The sequence below is a fragment of the Ascidiella aspersa genome, chromosome 4, assembly GCF_963924565.1.
Source record: "Ascidiella aspersa chromosome 4, kaAscAspe10.2, whole genome shotgun sequence".
NCBI classification, from domain to species: Eukaryota; Metazoa; Chordata; class Ascidiacea; order Phlebobranchia; family Ascidiidae; genus Ascidiella; species Ascidiella aspersa.
Window position 1 is genome coordinate 3,269,383 of NC_139450.1, and position 20,352 is coordinate 3,289,734.

Sequence of the window (20,352 nt, forward strand, 5' to 3'; positions counted from 1 at the left end):
AAGGGTGCCTAAAGATATTTCAAAATCTTTAGGATTCCATTTTTTTTCTCTATTGGTAAGCTTCTTAAGACAATTTTTTGTGTACTATCAAGGTGCCAATAATTAAAAAGGTTTTCTCAACTTGTGGCACAGTTAATGTGCTGTTTTAATCTCGTTTATTGTAACATTATAGTTAACCACTTAAATATATACGAGCAAAGAATACGAGGAAGGGTGCCGCGAACTATTTATAATTTTTTTCGGTGCCGCAAGCCAAAAAAGATTGCGAAACGGCCTTCAAGCTTTTTAAGGATAATTGATCGCAGGACAACAAATTTAATCCAGTACAGATCTGACTAGTGACTAGTCTGGTAATTATTGTTTTAGCGAGTTTATTTTTTGTGTTGACAGTTCTCTGTTTCTTGTAGTTAGGCATTTGAAAAAATATGGCATCAGTTATGTATGTAGTTTGGCGTCGATGTGTCAAATTAGGTAATCTACGCTAAACAGAGTGCAACACAACGGGTACAAAACGCTGCACAGCAGAATACCAGCGCAAGTTTATTGTATTTTCAGTTCGTGAGAAAAGGGGCAGAGCGGTAAACTTATCTAAAAAAATGAATGCAAAGCAGGAATGGCTAAAAGTGGAAGTGAAATCGACAAAAATGCTAAGTGGCTGTTCAACTATATGGCTTCGTCGCTGCTTCTAAGAATCTCTAATATTCATCTTCTCCTTCTTCAGCCTCGCCCTCGACTGAATCGACTCCAACCTCTTCGTAATCCTTCTCCAGAGCTGCCAGATCCTCGCGAGCTTCTGAGAATTCACCTTCTTCCATTCCCTCGCCAACATACCTTTGATAAAAATCAGTCATTGGCATTAACTCGGAAATGAACAGGGTAATTTAAAGCAACGCAACTTACCAGTGGACGAAGGCACGCTTGGCGTACATCAAGTCGAACTTGTGATCCAAACGAGCCCAGGCTTCAGCGATGGCAGTTGTGTTGCTCAACATGCAAACTGCACGCTGCACCTTTGCCAAATCACCACCAGGAACAACAGTTGGAGGTTGGTAGTTGATTCCTACCTTGAAGCCAGTTGGACACCAATCCACGAACTGCAAATAAACATAATTAAGAAAATGCGAAAAATATAAGAAAGTTTACTGGAAATATAAGAACTACACCGTTTTTAATAATTACCTGGATGGTACGTTTGGTCTTGATGGTTGCAATGGCGGCGTTGACGTCCTTAGGGACGACGTCACCACGGTACAACATGCAACAAGCCATGTACTTGCCGTGACGTGGATCGCATTTCACCATCTGATTGGCTGGCTCGAAGCAAGCGTTGGTAATCTCGGCAACAGAAAGTTGCTCGTGGTAAGCTTTTTCAGCCGAGATCACTGGAGCGTAAGTGACCAATGGGAAGTGAATACGTGGGTATGGCACCAAGTTGGTTTGGAACTCGGTCAAATCGACGTTGAGAGCGCCATCAAACCGCAGAGAAGCGGTGATTGAAGACACAATCTGGCCGATGAGACGGTTCAGGTTGGTGTAAGTTGGTCGTTCGATGTCGAGGTTTCGGCGGCAAATGTCGTAGATGGCCTCGTTGTCGACCATGAAAGCACAGTCGGAATGCTCCAGAGTGGTGTGGGTGGTCAGGATGGAGTTGTATGGCTCAACCACGGCGGTTGAAATCTGATGGAAAAGCGTAACATGACCCGATTGACGAAACGTTGCGACACAGAATGACACCAAACTCTGTTTTGTAAACGCAGCCTATATTTTCTAAGCACACCATACAATGAAGTCGGATATGTAATATTTCGCCCGAAGCAACACAGACCGCAGTTGAACACACATATGTATTAAGTTTCAGTTGCACAATGCAATAAACAAAACAATTATCGTTTCATCACATAAAAATCGCGGTATACCAGAACTTAGGATGTTTTTACCTGTGGGGCCGGGTAAATAGCAAACTCCAACTTAGACTTTTTTCCGTAGTCGACTGACAACCTCTCCATGAGAAGAGACGCGAATCCGGATCCAGTTCCTCCTCCGAAGGAGTGGAAGATGAGGAATCCCTGGAGACCGGTGCACTGATCAGCCAACTTGCGGATGCGGTCGAGAACCAAGTCGACGATTTCCTTTCCTGAAACCAAACCATTGATTAGCTCACGTGCTTCAAAGCAAAAAAAAGCCATTTGGGAAAGCAGCAACTCACCTATGGTGTAATGTCCACGAGCGTAGTTGTTGGCGGCATCTTCCTTGCCGGTGATCAACTGCTCAGGGTGGAACAGCTGGCGGTAGGTTCCGGTGCGGACCTCATCTAAATAAAAGTGATACTTTCTTGATAACGTAATTTGCAAAACGCTGTATGTGGACTAAAATAACCACAGAAAAAGTAAAGGTGTTTAAACAGATACTTTTGTTAATATATTACAATGAACTAGTTGTTGTTTTATTTAGATCTGGAATCTCGCCAATACACTTAGCAACAGTAAAAAACGACCTTGCTGTTATTCCAATGACTAGCAATCTGGCCACAAGGGTGCGGTATGGCGCCGACCTTTGTTCGCTCACATTGGTTTTAAGACGCGTCACTAACAACAAAGGATAGAACAACATGGCGCGAGGGTATATTTGCTTTTTTACACTATTCAGCAAATTACCAAGTCCTTGTCAAAAGTACGTAAACAGAACACCTTCGAGGGTCGTCAAAACACTAATTGAACTTTGAAATCAGAGTGTGTAAACTTTTGTTGACTTTACAGTAATTGGGGCTTAGGTGTTTTTTTTTTCAGTTTTAGTCCGAAAATCTTATTCTGCTAAATCGCAAAAAACAATATTTGGCTAAACAAATGTCAAAACCCGCTGTTGCTGAATATCACGTAGCTTGTCCCCTTTCTCATAAAATTTAACAGTTTATCTTGTTGGTCTAAAACAAATTACAAGTTCGTGCAAATTCCCGCCTTTGGGCCACTAGAATTTCAAGAGGCCCTTAACTGAAGTTGGATTGTTCCGGGCCAGTAATTCTGTTCGCACTTAACGTGATTCATTTCCGACATTGTGACATTACTAATCTATTTTTCATCGTACAACCTTAAAACGTACATGACAATGACATCAGTTTAGAATAAAATATTTTAGTAAAATTTCCTCTGCACTGGTGTAAATTTGGTTGCGCGAAATCGTAACTTTGCTTTAGGCCTACAACTTTAAACGCGGCGTCTCGAGCTGTTTAGGCAACGCCGGATACCTTTCTTAGTTAGGACTAAGAAATAAATGCGTTAATATATTTCAAGGCATATTAGACACCGGAGAGTTGTCAGACACTCTCATTGACCATGTTTTACGTGACGCTATTTTTGAATCTTCGAAAAACAAAGCTGGGATTGACTAAATCCTTGAGTAGCCTATTCACGTGTAACTTACCGACAACAGTGGGCTCCAAATCGACGAACACGGCTCTCGGCACGTGCTTTCCCGCTCCGGTTTCACTGAAGAAAGTGTTGAAGGAATCGTCGCCGCCGCCGATAGTTTTATCGCTGGGCATCTGACCGTCGGGCTGAATGCCATGTTCGAGGCAGTAAAGCTCCCAACAGGCATTTCCGATTTGAACTCCGGCTTGGCCGACGTGGATAGAGATACATTCACGCTGTTATGAAATATGGTTAATTCCACATAAGTGAAACTATTCTTGATTTGAAATATACATAAATTGTACTTACGTAAAAACTTAATACTTTGAACACACTTTTATATTGTTTTTAAACAGAGGCATAAAATGCCATGCTCACCATTTTGATAGTTGATGTGGTTAATCACAGTAGAATATACAAACAACAGCTTTGTAGACCGAGACAGGGTTTTACAGCAATTTTACGAGCTTGATCACCGCTGAACTGTTAAGGCGTGAGGGAGCCGTGTGGGTTATATATCGCGGGCGGTTGCGAAACTGGCGGGATCCTCGCGTTTTTCGGCGTGGCGTAACACAGCAAACAGAGGCTTCACGCCGCGCGCGCTCTCGAGTGCTCTTTTGTTAATGGAGTTCATTGGACAATTCAGAGCTAGACGAGCGCATCCTTCAATCTGATTGGTCGACTTCGCGCGGCATCCCGACGTGAAATTGCTGCAGCATCGCGCGACCTACTCACTCCATGGCAACGCCAATAAAGCCTTTCAAAGAACCCGCGTGGAAGGACTACGCCTGACTGATCGCGCCTTTTCATACCGAACAATGCCACGGGTGCGACACAAAAACCGAAAGGCGAATGTAATTTGGCGAAGCAGGTCAAACCTTATTGTAGTCGGCCGCCCACTCGGATCTTCCGAGCACAGATAATGTTGACACAAAGTCTGATCTTTTCAGGGCTCGTAAATAACGTGTTCATCTCTCTGGGTTACCGGGTTCTTTTTAATGGGCGTGGGGAGATTGATGTGTTTACCGGCAACAGTTTTAATATTTGTAAAGTAATTCGTTTGTAAGGAACGACAAGCCATCCACCATACTTTGGAATCACTGCAACTAAGGGGCGATAAACTACGAATTTTTGCGTCGGATATTTACCGCAATGCTTTCGCAGTTTATTTTCTCAAATGATGATTTCCCGTAATTACATGTTTGAGTTCATAGAATTCAGTGGTTCCCAACCTTACTGTTCTCGCGACCTTTTTTAAGTTTTCGATATGTTGCGTGACCTTCAAATATATTGCGTATGATGCGTAAACCAGGGTCAATTAAAAACACATTTCAAAATTGGAAAAAAAAATCTAGACGGATTGTATCAAAATTTGGTTAAAATTTCCGGATTTCAGTTTGCACGAGATAAAGTTACGGTTTAAGGCAGGGGTGGGCAACGTACGGCCCTTCACTTTCTTCCAGCTAATTTTCCCTAAATAAGACTGATTAGTGCACCATGTTTGCACGTTTGCTCTATCAGCTTCCTGTTTGAAGTGCGATGTAACCCATAGGCTACACCGCTACACTTTTACAGTTGAACTCGAATGGATAGCATCTATTATAAAACAATCTTCATTCATAAAGTTTTACTTGTGTCACGTTGTATAATAAACAATTGTTTTGCAACAATTACACTTGTCTAGTACGGTCAAGGTGTTTGACTGAGATGTTATGTTTAACAGCTGGTTTAAAATTAAGGCTGTTGATTAAATTGTACTGAGCCATCCGTGCGAGAAAGGCGTCATCGTAAAAGCTAAACATGTGAATTAGTGTTTATCTGATGTGCGGCCCTCCTGCAAGCATTACATTTCCTAACTGGCCCTTGTGTTAAAAAGGTTGCCCACCCCTGGTTTGAGGGTTCATTTATTTTTATTAGACATTGTTTGACTGAAGCTACGCTTGATTCATTAATTGAAAACTGTAATGGTGACGGTCGGTTGCTTTTGCTCCTAATTGGTTATATTTTATTGGTTCCCAATATCTTGCGGGTGACGACAACCACTAAATAGATGAGAGTTTAAATAACAAAGATTCCTTTTCTTAACTCTTTATACTTTACTTAAGGAGTCAGTTTTAATCGACCCGAAGCATCACGTTAATGATTCACTCAAGCGATAAAAGTACTTCGGACTTGAAACTTCAAGCATATGATAAACACGAAGCTAAAAACCAAACGGAGCATAATTAAACAAGGACGTTTTGTTTGCTCAACTTTTATTTCTTCAAGGCGAATTGAAAAACGCGAGTTTAATATTCATCTTCGGCTTCTTCAGCTTCGCCCTCGACCGAATCGACTCCAACCTCCTCGTAATCCTTCTCCAGAGCTGCCAGATCCTCGCGAGCTTCTGAGAATTCACCTTCTTCCATTCCCTCGCCAACATACCTTTGATAAAAATCAGTCATTGGCATTAACTCGGAAATGAACAGGGTAATTTAAAGCAAAGCAACTTACCAGTGGACGAAGGCACGCTTGGCGTACATCAAGTCGAACTTGTGATCCAAACGAGCCCAGGCTTCAGCGATGGCAGTTGTGTTGCTCAACATGCAAACTGCACGCTGCACCTTTGCCAAATCACCACCAGGAACAACAGTTGGAGGTTGGTAGTTGATTCCAACCTTGAAGCCAGTTGGGCACCAATCCACGAACTAGAAATTAGGAAAGTTTAGACAATGTGGAAAACATAAAAAATAAACTGTGTTTTAATAATTACCTGGATGGTACGCTTAGTCTTGATGGTTGCAATGGCGGCGTTGACATCCTTAGGGACGACGTCACCACGGTACAACATGCAACAAGCCATGTACTTGCCGTGACGTGGATCGCATTTCACCATCTGATTGGCTGGCTCGAAGCAAGCGTTGGTGATCTCGGCAACAGAAAGTTGCTCGTGGTAAGCTTTCTCGGCCGAGATCACTGGGGCGTAAGTGACCAATGGAAAGTGGATACGTGGGTATGGCACCAAGTTGGTTTGGAACTCAGTCAAATCGACATTGAGAGCGCCATCAAACCGCAGAGAAGCGGTGATTGAAGACACAATCTGGCCGATGAGACGGTTCAGGTTGGTGTAAGTTGGTCGTTCGATGTCGAGGTTTCGGCGGCAAATGTCGTAGATGGCCTCGTTGTCGACCATGAAAGCACAGTCGGAATGCTCCAGAGTGGTGTGGGTGGTTAGGATGGAGTTGTAGGGCTCAACAACGGCGGTTGATACCTAAAAAAAGGAAACGTTATATAAATTGCCCAGAGAAAAAAATGACAATAACTATGAATTCCGTTTTACCTGTGGTGAGGGGTAGATAGCAAACTCCAACTTGGACTTCTTTCCGTAGTCGACTGACAATCTCTCCATGAGAAGAGACGCGAATCCGGATCCAGTTCCTCCTCCGAATGAATGGAAGATGAGGAATCCCTGGAGACCGGTGCACTGATCGGCCAACTTGCGGATGCGGTCGAGGACCAAGTCGACGATTTCCTTTCCTGAAACCAAACATTTATTAGTTCACCATCTAGTAAGCAGAAAAGCAAATCGTGCAGGCAGCAACTCACCGATGGTGTAATGTCCACGAGCGTAGTTGTTGGCGGCATCTTCCTTGCCGGTGATCAACTGCTCGGGGTGGAACAGCTGGCGGTAGGTTCCGGTGCGGACCTCATCTGAAATTAACACACGATTAGGTATATTCGGTAATCACGGGTGAATGTCATGTTGATGAGTAAAACAAAATAGGTGCCCATACAGTCTTCCTAGGTGTGTGTATTGTTTGTTTCCAAGCAGACATCTAAGCATTTGTAAAACTTTATGCCACGAAACTTTGCATTTTGAAACTTTAGTAGTGAAAGGATATGGAGTGGCACACAACGTAACAGGCACCGTGATGTTATTCCATAGTACAGTTCGAAATTTCCCTTATTTGCCCTAATGCTGGCAATCAGGCCTGCGCAACAAACGATCCGGAACGAAGTGATAACTTCTGTGCCGTCAAATGCTTACGAAATCACCGAATTTCCCAAGTTAGTTGTTACTTGTGAATATATTAACGTTGGAATCTGTTAAAAATAAATGAAGCCCAGCCTGTTAGAAATGCGTCAAAACGCCATTGTTGGCAACCGAAATTAAAGTAGCCAAAAGCGTAACAGGCAATATTAGGTTAAGGGAACGCTTCGCAAACTTCTCAGTCTGCGACCTTTTGTATTAATTTAATTACACTTTTTGTGAACTTTTCGGTTTGAACGATGTTAAAGTGAATATTAAATAAGTGAGCTTAGCTCTTTCGCTACCTTCTCAGTGAACAGTTTTCCCATGTGCGCAAATCTAAAAGCGTTATGCATATTATGGCAAGTTGCATCGCGTGACTCAAACTCTGCGAAAGTAATATGCGAATCTCTTTTGTGTGCCTAATACGTCACGTATCCTTTTAAGTAGAAAATTCTTAAGACTGGGTTTCTGGGTAGCCCACGAGTACGCTAAAAGAACATTGAACGGTATATTTTTGGACAATATAAACTTCAGTATACGGCCATGATGTTTTATTTTCTTGTTGCGACCCTTTTACCATTTTGAGTTGTGTAGACTGAGTTTAGCAATCACATAGATAATGGAATAGCCAGATTATAGTGAAAGTCCCGGTCCTTTTACTAGGTTAAACATTGGCGCTAAAAATAGCCAGCGCATAACAAACGAGGCTTTGGGCACAAAACCATGAAACAATGAATCTTTATATAATTTATCACGAGCGAGGTTCCTAACACATGTTAGGAGGTGAGGAGGGAAATGGGAATGAGCAAATATAACTTAAGGGTACTTCAGAAGTCACTCAAGCGGAAAACACAAGTGGATGGGATTGAGAAGTAAACCGGGAACGAACAAAGCACCTTAAAAAGTAGAACTAAAGCGACTAAATTTTTTTATTTCATTGCTTGACACAAAAGGGAGGAAGTAAACTAAAAGCAGGTCGCCGTTCTTTGTTTAAGGAGGCGAAAACGCGCCGCGCGACTGTGACGTCATACCCACGAGTCGCGGAAATGAATTTAACATGCTTGAATAAGCTTTGCGTTACGGCATGAATTCAAGTTAATGTTTAACTTTTACTTGTCGAAGCTGCTTCCAACCCACAGCGGAAATTGATCAACCCTGAACATTTATCATCCAACTCAATGTCAAACCTGTAATAATGAAACCCTTACAAAGTAAAATTATCTGTGGAAAAAAGGTTATTGTGAAAATAAAACATGTTTTATTGACTAACCGACAACAGTCGGTTCCAAATCGACGAACACGGCTCTCGGCACGTGCTTTCCCGCTCCGGTTTCACTGAAGAAAGTGTTGAAGGAATCGTCGCCGCCGCCGATAGTTTTATCGCTGGGCATCTGACCGTCGGGCTGAATGCCATGTTCGAGGCAGTAAAGCTCCCAACAGGCGTTTCCGATTTGGACTCCGGCTTGGCCGACGTGGATTGAGATACATTCACGCTAGAAATGTTAAAGACACATTTGCACCCTAAGTTATTGATTGGGGTTTCATTCGCACGCGATATCTATATCGCAAACCGCAGCCGTGTTATAAAGCGGTGCTAGGAACCTGGACGCTTTTAGTCAAGTTTTGTGAAGGTATACAACACAGCATAAAAAATATAATGCAGAAATATTCCCGTAAGTTGATTTCTGGGCGCTGGTCTACAATCATAGCACAGCGTTAAAACAATTATTAAATCAACGCACATTGTTTTGGGTTTTTTCGGTTAGTGTTTGGGTGAGTCAAGTATTAATATTTAATAATATTGATTAACCTACCTAAATCCAAACCCTAATAACGTCCATTGTGGTAGGATTCTAGACCAGTGCCGGTGTTTGCATTATTGGCGATTTATTTTTCGACAATCCCATTTTGGGCGCTGGTCTAGAATCCTACCACAACGCACAATATTTGGGTTAGTTATTAAATAATCTTATTATTTATCCACCCACAATTTTACTATTTGGTATTCCAAATTTACAATTAACAGTTGGCGACCTTTAGTTCGAAATTTGGTTGAGTAGGATGTATAATAAGTGTTATTAAATAATAAATATAATAACACTTGAAACTCGCACCCTAACCCAAATATTGTGCGTTGATTTAATAATTGTGGTAGGATTCTAGACCAGTGCCGATGTTTGCATTATTGGCGATTTATTTTCAACCATCCCCATTTTAGCATCAAACTTTGTTAAAAATCGCCAACGGTTCAGTACTCGCAACTTTGCGTGAACAAAACGTTACTTGAATCCTACTTTTTCGTTCGGTGGGTTTATTTTGCTAAAATTATTTGGGTGCGAGTTAGCGTTTGAGTTGATCAAGTATTATTATTATTTTTATTTCTTCCTTGAAATTTCAATTTTAACAACTCGTTTTGGTACTGTACTTTAAAAAAAGTGGTAGAAAACCAGCGCCAAGTATTTGCATGTTTAGATTTCGACATTTTATAAGCGAACATTTCCCATTTTGCGTTAAAATAGTATCAAGCTTTGTTAAAAATGACCGTTCAACACTTGATACTTTGTGTGAACAAATAGGCGGTGAAACACCAGCAGCCATTATTAACGCCGCCTAGATAAGTCTAGAAGTGTACTTTTTAGCTAGCCCTCATTAACTGTACACCGCAAAACAGTTGTTCACCTACGACGAATAGAGTTAAATCAACCTTAAAACTTACAACACAAGTATTAACAACAAAATAAAGCATACCAAGTCAACGTACCATGGTTCTGAATTAGGAGATCGAAGATTTTCCAGCAAATTTGCGCAGAGGAACGAGACACAACTTTACGATGTGACTTCACCACTGAATGTGCGCAAAACTGGAGTGTTTGTCTGATGTACCTGGGCCACTATGACGTAATAGTAAACAGTGTTTCGGGCCTGATTGGACAAGATTTAGGTAACTAAGGCTTTTGATTGGTTGTTATTTGTTCTAGAAAACAATTCAAATTAGATAATGTTATTGGTTGGAAATTATTTTAACGCCACGCAAGTTTTATTTGTTTTTCGGGGAATGCGGGTTTGGAAAGACCTTATTTATCATTCCTGGGGTTTTAGGATTACATATATAACAAATAATTTGATTTGCCATTTGTCAAATGTTGCAAATAATACCATTAGTTGATAATCACGTTTCGTTTGAAGCTATTTAGTTATGAAATCTGTTAAGTTATGTGAAAATAACTAACTCTATATAACTGTTGAGTACCTTGTGTATTTAAGTGACCAATAATAACCCACAATTAGCATGTTCCAAAATTGCGCCTGGGGGTTAACTTATCAAACATAACCCTAATGCACATTTCTTGTCCTCTTAGTTGTATCTATTTCTATTCACAGATAAGGTTTAAGACTTCGGAGTTGTGCCTAGACTTGATTACTGAATGTAGATTTCAAAATTGGATATACTAAAATATTTCAGACTGTGCCTTAAGTTGCGAGCTTTAGAGATAAAAATACAGGGCGAAAAACAGTTAAACCTGATAATAAAGTTCCCAGGTTTTGTTAACAGGTGACGGCTTTTATAACATGCAATCAATTTGATTGTTATTAAAATTTTGTCAAATTTACTTAAAGGGGCAGGGCACCATTCAATTTCCTACAGGACAGGTTATAACAAAAGCTTTAAGTCAAAATAGGTTGTAGCACAAAAGGCTTTTGTAGGGCTGTCTGTGTTGTATCCCGCAAGTAAAAGTAAGCCAATATTACAAACAAGCTGTGATGGAAAACAAAGGGTAAACCTACTTTACGGCAATAAAATAATAGTGTCAAAAAGCAACTGGAGACCATTATTAGCGGTTTATTGGATCAACGTTGCAAATATAAAATAACAGTAAAACATCTTGTCAGGTAGATATCAATAAAAAGGTTCAAAAAAAAAAAAAAAAAAAAAAAATTGTAAAATGTGCATGTAGCCATAGTCTCAAATTGATCCTTCCGATTATAATGGATGGTGTTTCATATAACATAGCGTGTGTTGCTCGAACCAAGCCACGATTCACACCACAGCACGAAATTTTAAACGAGGCAAGAAAATATTCCATAAGCGCGTTTACAGTTTTGGTATAAGGTGACCTCTCCAAAAGAGAGATAAGTTACATCACATAACTCCGAAACAAAGTCGTCGGGGTTCTTGTCGGAAAAGTTACGAACACTCCAGCCTACACGCGGCATAAACAATCAGGCCAGGCCCCCTGAAGAAACTGACACGTGTATCCACTTCTGGGTCACAAAGGCCTGACATGGAATCGATCTTAGTCTGTTTCCAGCAACTAGGCACTCAGTCGGTCACTAGAAGGTTGTTGAGTACGTCGTACTTCAAGCACCTTAAAAAGCTGGCAGGGCGGTACCAAAGAGCGACACATGATATCGAACTGAATTGTATCAAATCTAATCAACTGGGATTTTAATTTGTATCAAGCGAACGCCGCCGTCATACGATAAGTTGTGTAATGTAATTACGTAGCGTTGCTAGAATGCTTGAATTCATTATTGAAGCGTTTCAATTTAAAGGTTTTCCACAAAAGGGACCACTCTTTTAAATTCGAATTTAAATCGCTGTGATTGCTTTGTTTTCACGATTTCACCCAAGCATTTATCCGCATTTCCAGGGATTGAGTAACGCGAATTAAAGAGCATATTAAAAAGCAGGTCTTGTACGTAATAGGCGTCTTGCCGCGACATGCTTTACCGCCGGGAAAGAAAGCACAAAGCCAATTTGTTTGGCCTCCTATCGCTCGGCAAACATGGGTGCGGTGTAATCGCCCAGCAACCAGCCCAGCAAATCTGCGTTCAGCTATCATCCAAACGAGCCTGGCTTCGTATGTTGTCTGCTGTGGCTTGTACTTGTGTATTCGTTGCCCTGGCTACATTCGAATCACAACGATTAGGCCATCCAGCTGCCTGGCGTACACTGCTGGCAAGTGCAATCGATAAGCCTTTGTTCAGACAAGGCGCTTTCGGTCTCGCAACATACAGTCGCTTGGTCAAGGGTGCTGAATCTGACGGTACAGCTCTCACCGAAATAAGATTGAGTAAAAGGTAAGACCCCATTATTCACACAAAAAACACATACCGCGTTGGTTTAACCTAATGCAAATCTTTAACTTTGTATGTTTTCGTCAATCGTTTTAAATAATAGGTTTTCCCAATTATATTGTCGGTAATGTGCACTAGAAGTTTTAGTTCTTGAATAAACTTATTCCTGAGTTATAAGGTTACGCGTTGGTATATTAAATTATGGAACATACTGCAATTTTTTAAAAACATATCTAGTTTAACTTACATAATGTATTGGCATTTAACGAAAAAATCGATAGTTATATCACCTAAAAAGAAGGTCATATGAAAGTGTATTTAGTGTCATTAGGAATTTTATTCTGAAACACGAAAATAAGTTCAATTAATATTTATTTCACCTAAAAAAAGCTTTATTGTGCACATATACATCCAAACCAAAACGTCAAAAAATTGTTGCTATACTGTTCCACAACGTAACAAGCAAGTTGGTACAAAATGTGTTTCTTAAAAGCCACAATACAGTATATGGGAGTCTTATTCATAAAGGCGTTGCTGAACGATTAAGATAACCCTTAGTGCACAACCTAGTGGTGGAAATATAAGTCTACCGCTGGATAAATATCTTTTACAAAATTTTTAGTACAAGGAATTGTCGAATTAAAGTGTGCAATTGTATGTACATCTGTGAAAGAAAGTAACTAGATTATCAAAAGTTTCTTTAGGCTATTGTACTTCTCAAAAAGTGAAGCAAATTTAAAGTTTAACGAACAAAAAATCTGTTGAACTTTTTTTTAAATATTCATCATGCTTTACAAACTTCTTAGGTTGAAATCACTCCAGAAACGATGTTCAATGCAAGCCAAAGATCCGTATACCATCAGCAGTAGTTCAGTTACGCCAGCACAATTTCAATACGTCATAGTTGATGACGTAAACAAGGTAAAAGTATTGGCGATGGCATTTAATCTGGAGTAGTCTTACGTAAATTATATAAGTAAAGCACTTCTTTCGATATTTTAATTCGTTTAATTTTTCTTAAATCAGTTTTTTTAGTTAACGACAGTTTTTGAAACAAAAATCGGTTCGCGTGGACCTGGGTCTTAAATTACTTAACAATTAGAATTTAAAAACCTACAAAACAATTATAATTTTAAAACTTGCTGTTTTCGGTCAAACTTTTGCGTAAATATGAAATTGAAATTGAGTCTAAATACATTCAAGAAGAAGGCACCAAAAGCATTATTTTCAATGTACTTTTTTCTCTAAGTCCACGGATCACAGGTTAAGAACCCCTGACTTAAAGGTAGAGAACTGAAGGTATGCTCTTGCATTTGCAAATTATTTTATTTCGTTGTAGGTTTTGTTTTGCTAAGTGTCGAAGGCAGGCAACAGCCACTGGAAAGCAGTTATGGCAGTTTTGGGAGGTTCACTGAAAAATTTAGACCACTCACGTCGCTATGGCAACGTGTCAGATGTTCCAGTTAGAACAGGATCACCAATACATGAGACGGAATCTTTCAAGTAGGTCCCATAAAATGGCGTAATTTGTTAACAGTTTGTTATTGCGTTTAGTAGATCCAAACTGTTCCCTATGTATTAAACATTAAAGCAAGAAAAGCAATAAATATTTATAGGATTTCGCGATTTTATTTAAAAATCGTTTTCTCAGAAGTGATAATGGAAGTTTTACGATCAGATCAAAGTGAAACTTTAATAACAGCTTTACATTTTTAGTCTGGCTGATAAAACTGTACAGCAAACTGTAATACGAACATGAACACCGCACGCGTAATTGGGCGCACACACATTTTAGCCCTGGCTCGTGAAATTCCTACAGGGCGCCACAAAACGAGGTGCTGGTAGAAATCGAACTGCTGCTTGCCTTCTGCTTAAAAAAGGTCAACTTAAGCTTCGTGCCTTATTGCCAAACATGGCGCTGCCACCCGATTCGATTTGTTTTCAGCGCTTGTAGCGCTCGTGTTGGGATAATTCGGGGCTTTGAAGCGTCTATATTAGAACATGTGTTAAAAATTGTACGCTTCAAGCGGGTGGTACTAAATACCGAATGGTACCGAATGATACCGAATGATACCGAATGATACCGCATGGCACCGAATGGTACCGAATAGCACCGAATGGTGGGATCGAATGCTAACGAATGCCAACAAAACTAAACGTCTGTTTTACTCCTAAATCTGATTTAATTTTACACTGAAGCATATCTTGTCCCTTGTCGCATAAGAGTATTTTATAACGTAAGAGGCCTAAGGAGGGTTGCAATGAACATGGTACCGATAAAACCCAAAATAACCCATTGTAACTCGTAGAATAATCACGAAATACCGAATGGACCCCAATGGAACCGAAAAGATTCAAACAGGACCTAATGTAGCTCGTTCGACCCAATGTAACTCTTAGGGGAATTACCGTACTAAATACCGAATGGTACCGAATGGCACCGAATGGAACCGAATAGAACCGAATAAAACCCATTGTAACTCGTAAGAATATCACTAAATACCGAATAGAACCCAATAGAATTCATTGTAACTCGTAATAGAAACACTAAATACCGAATGGTACCGAATAGTACCGAATGGCACCGAATGGAACCGAACGGAACCCAATAGAACCCATTGTAACTCGTAATAGAAACACTAAATACTGAATGGTTCCGAGTTACAATGAATTCCGTTAGGTTCCATTCGGTTCCATTCGGTACCATTCGGTGCCATTCGCTACCATTCGGTATTTAGTGTTTCTATTTCGAGTTACAATGGGTTCTATTGGGTTCTGTTCGGTTCCATTCGGTGCCATTCGGTACTATTCGGTACCATTCGGTACCATTCGGTATTTAGTGTTTCTATTACGAGTTACAATAAGTTCTATTGGGTTCCGTTAGGTTCTATTCGGTTCCATTCGGTTCCATTCGGTACCATTCGGTTCCATTCGGTACCATTCGGTGCCATTCGCTCCCATTCGGTATTTAGTGTTTCTATTACGAGTTACAATGGGTTCTATGGTGTTCCGTTCGGTTCCATTCGGTGCCATTCGGTACCATTCAGTATTTAGTGTTTCTTTTTCGGGTTACAATGGGTTCTATTGGGTTCCGTTCGGTTCCATTCGGTACCATTCGGTGCCATTCGGTACCATTCGGTATTTAGTGTTTCTATTACGAATTACAATAGGTTCTATTGGGTTCCGTTCGGTTCCATTCGGTGCCATTCGGTGCCATTCGGTGCCATTCGGTGCCATTCGGTGCCATTCGGTGCCATTCGGTGCCATTCGGTGCCATTCGGTGCCATTCGGTGCCATTCGGTGCCATTCGGTGCCATTCGGTATTTAGTGTTTCTATTACGAATTACAATAGGTTCCATTGGGTTCCGTTCTGTTCCATTCGGTGCCATTCGGTGCCATTCGTTATTTAGTGTTTCTATTACGAGTTACAATAGGTTCCATTGTGTTCCGTTCCGTTCCATTCGGTACCATTCGGTGCCATTCGGTGCCATTCGGTGCCATTCGGTGCCATTCGGTGCCATTCGGTGCCATTCGGTATTTAGTGTTTCTATTACGAGTTACAATAGGTTCTATTGTGTTCCGTTCGGTTCCATTCGGTGCCATTCGGTGCCATTCGGTGCCATTCGGTGCCATTCGGTGCCATTCGGTGCCATTCGGTATTTAGTGTTTCTATTTCGAGTTACAATAGGTTCTATTGTGTTCCGTTCCGTTCCATTCGGTACCATTCGGTGCCATTCGGTGCCATTCGGTGCCATTCGGTGCCATTCGGTATTTAGTGTTTCTATTTCGAGTTACAATGGGTTCTATTGTGTTCCGTTCCGTTCCATTCGGTACCATTCGGTGCCATTCGGTGCCATTCGGTATTTAGTGTTTCTATTACGAGTTACAATAGGTTCTATTGGGTTCCGTTCGGTTCCATTCAGTGCCATTCGGTGCCATTCGGTGCCATTCGGTGCCATTCGGTGCCATTCGGTATTTAGTGTTTCTATTACGAATTACAATAGGTTCTATTGTGTTCCGTTCCGTTCCATTCGGTACCATTCGGTGCCATTCGGTGCCATTCGGTATTTAGTGTTTCTATTACGAGTTACAATAGGTCCTATTGGGTTCCATTCGGTTCTATTCGGTACGGTACCATTCGGTATTTAGTGATTCTCCTATGAGTTCTATTGGGTTCATTTGGATTCCATTGAGTTCCATTTGGTACCATTCGGTATAGTGATTCACCTATAAGTTGTATTGGGTTCCATTGGATTTTATTGGGTTCCACTCGGTACCATTCGATACCATTCGGTCCCATTCGGTATTAAGTACGGAAATTCTTCCTCCATTGGGGTCCATTCGGTATTTCGTGATTATTCTACGAGTTACAATGGGTTATATTGGGTTTCATTGGGTTTCATTCGGTACCATGTTCATTGCAACCCTCCTTAGGCCTCATACGTTTTAAAATACTCTCATGCGACAAGATATGCTTCAGTGTAAAATTAAATCAGATTTAGGAGTAAAACAGACGTTTAGTTTGGTTGGCATTCTTTAGCATTCGATCCCACCATTCGGTGCTATTCGGTACCATTCGGTGCCATGCGGTGCCATTCGGTGCCATTCGGTACCATTCGGTACCATTCGGTACCATTCGGTACCATTCGGTACCATTCGGTACCATTCGGTACCATTCGGTATTTAGTACCACCCCTTCAAGCGGACTGTATTAGAACAGGATACAGGCGAACAACGAATGCGCAGACTAATCATCCATAACGAAACGTTGCCAAGCGATGCAGACTACAGTTTTTTTTATCTTGTACAGTTTTGGATATTATAAATGCGGAAATGTTTATAACTGTACCAAGTTAATGCGATGTTTATAATTTTACCATAAATAGCAGGTTAAAGACTTTTATTGTTGCTGAAGCCTACCTCAGCGAACATTATTTGGGTTAGGGTGCGGGTTAGCGTTTCGGTTTGGGTAGGAAAAGCAATATTATTAAATAATAATACTTAATTAAACCACCCTCACCCCAGTCTGGAAAGTATGACAGATCACGCGGGTGCACGGCCGAAAAAAATCGGGTAACCGCGTAACCGGGTTCAACAAAGTTAAAAAAGTGCATCTTTCGTCTGCTTTCAAATTTCCGGACTTCCACGTTATGATTTTCTCATGCACTCTGTATTGCATACATTGCGCTGTAAACGTATAAATAGGGGTGCACGAACGTTTTACATGTTTAGGGTGCAGTTCAGATTTTTTTTCGGGGTGCACTTTTGAAAGGTTGAAAAAAACTCGCAGGTGCGCTTCCCATACTTTCCACAGTGGCCCTTACCCAAAAAGTAACCAACACCCTGACGCAAATATTGTACCTTGCTGTAATAATTGTTTCAACACTGTGGTAGGACTATACCAGGGCCAAGACTTTTATTGTTGCTAAAGCTAATAATTCTGTTTCTGGCTATTGACTTCCATCCAAAGTGTTATTAGTTAAAAGACAATATTATTTACATTTACAATGCTAGAAAATAATAGTTGCAGCTAATTTACTTCATTATAATAAACTTAGTTAGCAAAATTTATGCCAAGGCATATTAAATTAGATAAGATGACCTTTGATTTGCAACTGTATTTTCTAAAATTTTGTCACCATTATAATGTAAATTAAGTCCTCAACAAATAGTTAATAGGTAATCGTAATATACATATTTGAAATATTATAAATTAAAAGTAAAGCCCATATTTTGGTGTTAAATTTAACTATGACAATTGGCTATTGTTATGGTGCATATTGCACCTAGTTTGCATTCTGTGGCAGATGCATACCAAATATTTTTAAAGCAGTTTGTGTGCACACCTCAATAACTAAATTGCACACTTCAGAAAAGGTTGAGTTGTGGTAGGATTTAGAACTTCAGTTATGCCAAAATATGTCTGCACATCTGGAAATTTGGTGATGTACATCAGATATCTGTGCATCGCTCATTCTTTGAACCACATCTTAGCGTGAATTTCATTTTTGTGGCATATAAATCTTAAGGTCTGAAAATATGTTACTTCCTTCTGTTCATGGTGGTCTGAAGGCATACATCCAAACTAATAAAAACTCATGAATATTATGAGTTGTAAAAGTGATGTAGTGGTCTCAAGTTGATAAAACATAGCTGCTGCATAAGGTTGTGAAGTTGTAAGAGATAGTGCCCGATAAATTTAAATCGCTTATATATGTTTCATGTTTCACTACCTTAGTTGAACTTAATTTTTAACATTTTTGCATTGTTATCTTTCTTCATTAAGGTCATGTACAAGTCATGATTTTAAATAAAATTTTGAACTTAAGTTGTTTAATATCTGTAGAAGCCATTTTGTCATATTGTGTTTACACAGAGAATTTTTGTTTTAATCGATGTGTCGTAACGGAAAATTTTCAGTAAAAATCTATGGCCTAAATTCTTTGTAACCATATTCTAATGTTTACGTTACTCCTTGCAGCCAATGTGCAAACGATAAGCGGAAAGTTTTCGGTAAAATTCCGTTACGTAGATTTCTTGCAACCACATAATATTTGCAGCGAATTTGCAAAATTCAAATCGTTGACACCAATTTTTATGCGTCAAGTTATTTACATCCGTTTTTTTTGTATATGTTTCAAAACACCGCGGTCTGAACATTAGTCGGTTTCCCCGGTTGTGTGATTTTAAACTGTTGACATTTTAACTGCAGACAGAGGCTGTTTCGCAATCGCATTTTGACGTAAAATTTGTATGTTTCGCGTCAGAAATAAGTGTGAAAAAGGTTTAAACCACGCCTTGTTATCACGTGATATTTTGTTAAGTATTATAAGAATTAATGACGTAAATCTTTTCTTTATCGCAGAAATTTTCTTAACTGATTCTCGTCTATAAATAGCGTGTTCAATCAATATAAAATGGCTTATATAGCTACTACTCAGACAGCAAACTCGGGTGCTTTTGTGACTGAACCAGATAGAGGCTACTCACCCGAACCGCAGCAAGCGGACAGAACAGGGTTTGTACGCCGAGAACCAGAGTTCTCGCCAATCAGTTCTGCAAGCTCAGATTCAAGCAGAAATTCTCCTGTCCAGAAGGTACGTAAACCCTTCGTTAATCTTGATAGACTTCAAGCATCTACTTCAGCAGCTGCTAATCATACAGCGAAAATACAATTGAGCAAGCCATCTCGAGGTCCAAGAACTCCACCTTTGATTAGACGAATTTCAGGATCCAGATCGCCCATAAGATCTAGATCACCATCAAGCAGAAGATCACAATCAAGCAGAAGATCACCACCAATAAGAAGATATCCATCGGAAAGAAGAAACAATTACAGAAGAAATAGCCACGAACGTTCCCCGGAATCCGAAGATTCTTACGAACTGTATCTCCCGCCAGCTCCAAGACCTTCGTGGCGAATCCACGTCCCGTTTAGTGCAGGCACATCAAGAGAGCAAATTGCTTCCGATCGGCTACTTGAAAATCAGGAATCTTGCCCTTTTGTCGATTCTTATTTCAAAGCTCGTGCAGTAACTACCCAACAAATCAGACTTCAAAACGGTTCTTTTGAGGCCATTATCAAGAGGACGGCCTTTGACCATTTTGCTATTCCTAGCATCAGAGAATTCCGGCATATCAGCAATATAGACAATCTTGGAATTGTGGCTGTGCATTCTCTGCAAGCCAACAACGAACCAGGAGACGTGTTCGTGTGGCGATCAAGTCATACTCCAACATCTATTGAAGGCAAGGTCTTAACAGAGACGTTCTTGGCATTAAGAATATTCCTTAGTGTTCCATTACGTCTTGTAACAAGTCTTGTTACTTCAAATTGGCGCGACCCGAGTGAGGAAC

The 20,352-nt window shown here is 40.3% G+C and overlaps 2 protein-coding genes across 3 annotated transcripts; both read right to left on the reverse strand.

Annotated features, from left to right (window-relative positions):
* Positions 1–505: 505 nt before the first annotated feature.
* Positions 506–3,931, reverse strand: LOC146146684 (tubulin alpha chain, testis-specific). The gene is made up of 7 exons (XM_083386840.1): positions 3,783–3,931; positions 3,418–3,640; positions 2,207–2,311; positions 1,938–2,134; positions 1,180–1,677; positions 901–1,094; positions 506–831 (listed from the first exon to the last, which is right to left on the reverse strand). Exons 1-7 carry the CDS (start codon positions 3,783–3,785, stop codon positions 696–698), a joined length of 1,356 nt encoding a protein of 451 aa, XP_083242966.1. The 5' UTR covers positions 3,786–3,931; the 3' UTR covers positions 506–695.
* Positions 3,932–5,638: 1,707 nt separating this feature from the next.
* Positions 5,639–11,631, reverse strand: LOC146146685 (tubulin alpha chain, testis-specific-like). 2 transcript variants are annotated; one of them, XM_083386852.1, is made up of 7 exons: positions 11,623–11,631; positions 8,687–8,909; positions 6,990–7,094; positions 6,724–6,920; positions 6,157–6,654; positions 5,898–6,091; positions 5,639–5,828 (listed from the first exon to the last, which is right to left on the reverse strand). In XM_083386852.1, exons 1-7 carry the CDS (start codon positions 11,629–11,631, stop codon positions 5,693–5,695), a joined length of 1,362 nt encoding a protein of 453 aa, XP_083242978.1. In that variant the 3' UTR covers positions 5,639–5,692. The 2 variants fall into 2 exon arrangements, with proteins under 2 accessions (XP_083242978.1, XP_083242976.1); XM_083386850.1 differs by lacking the exon at positions 11,623–11,631 and adding an exon at positions 10,178–10,302.
* Positions 11,632–20,352: the final 8,721 nt, after the last annotated feature.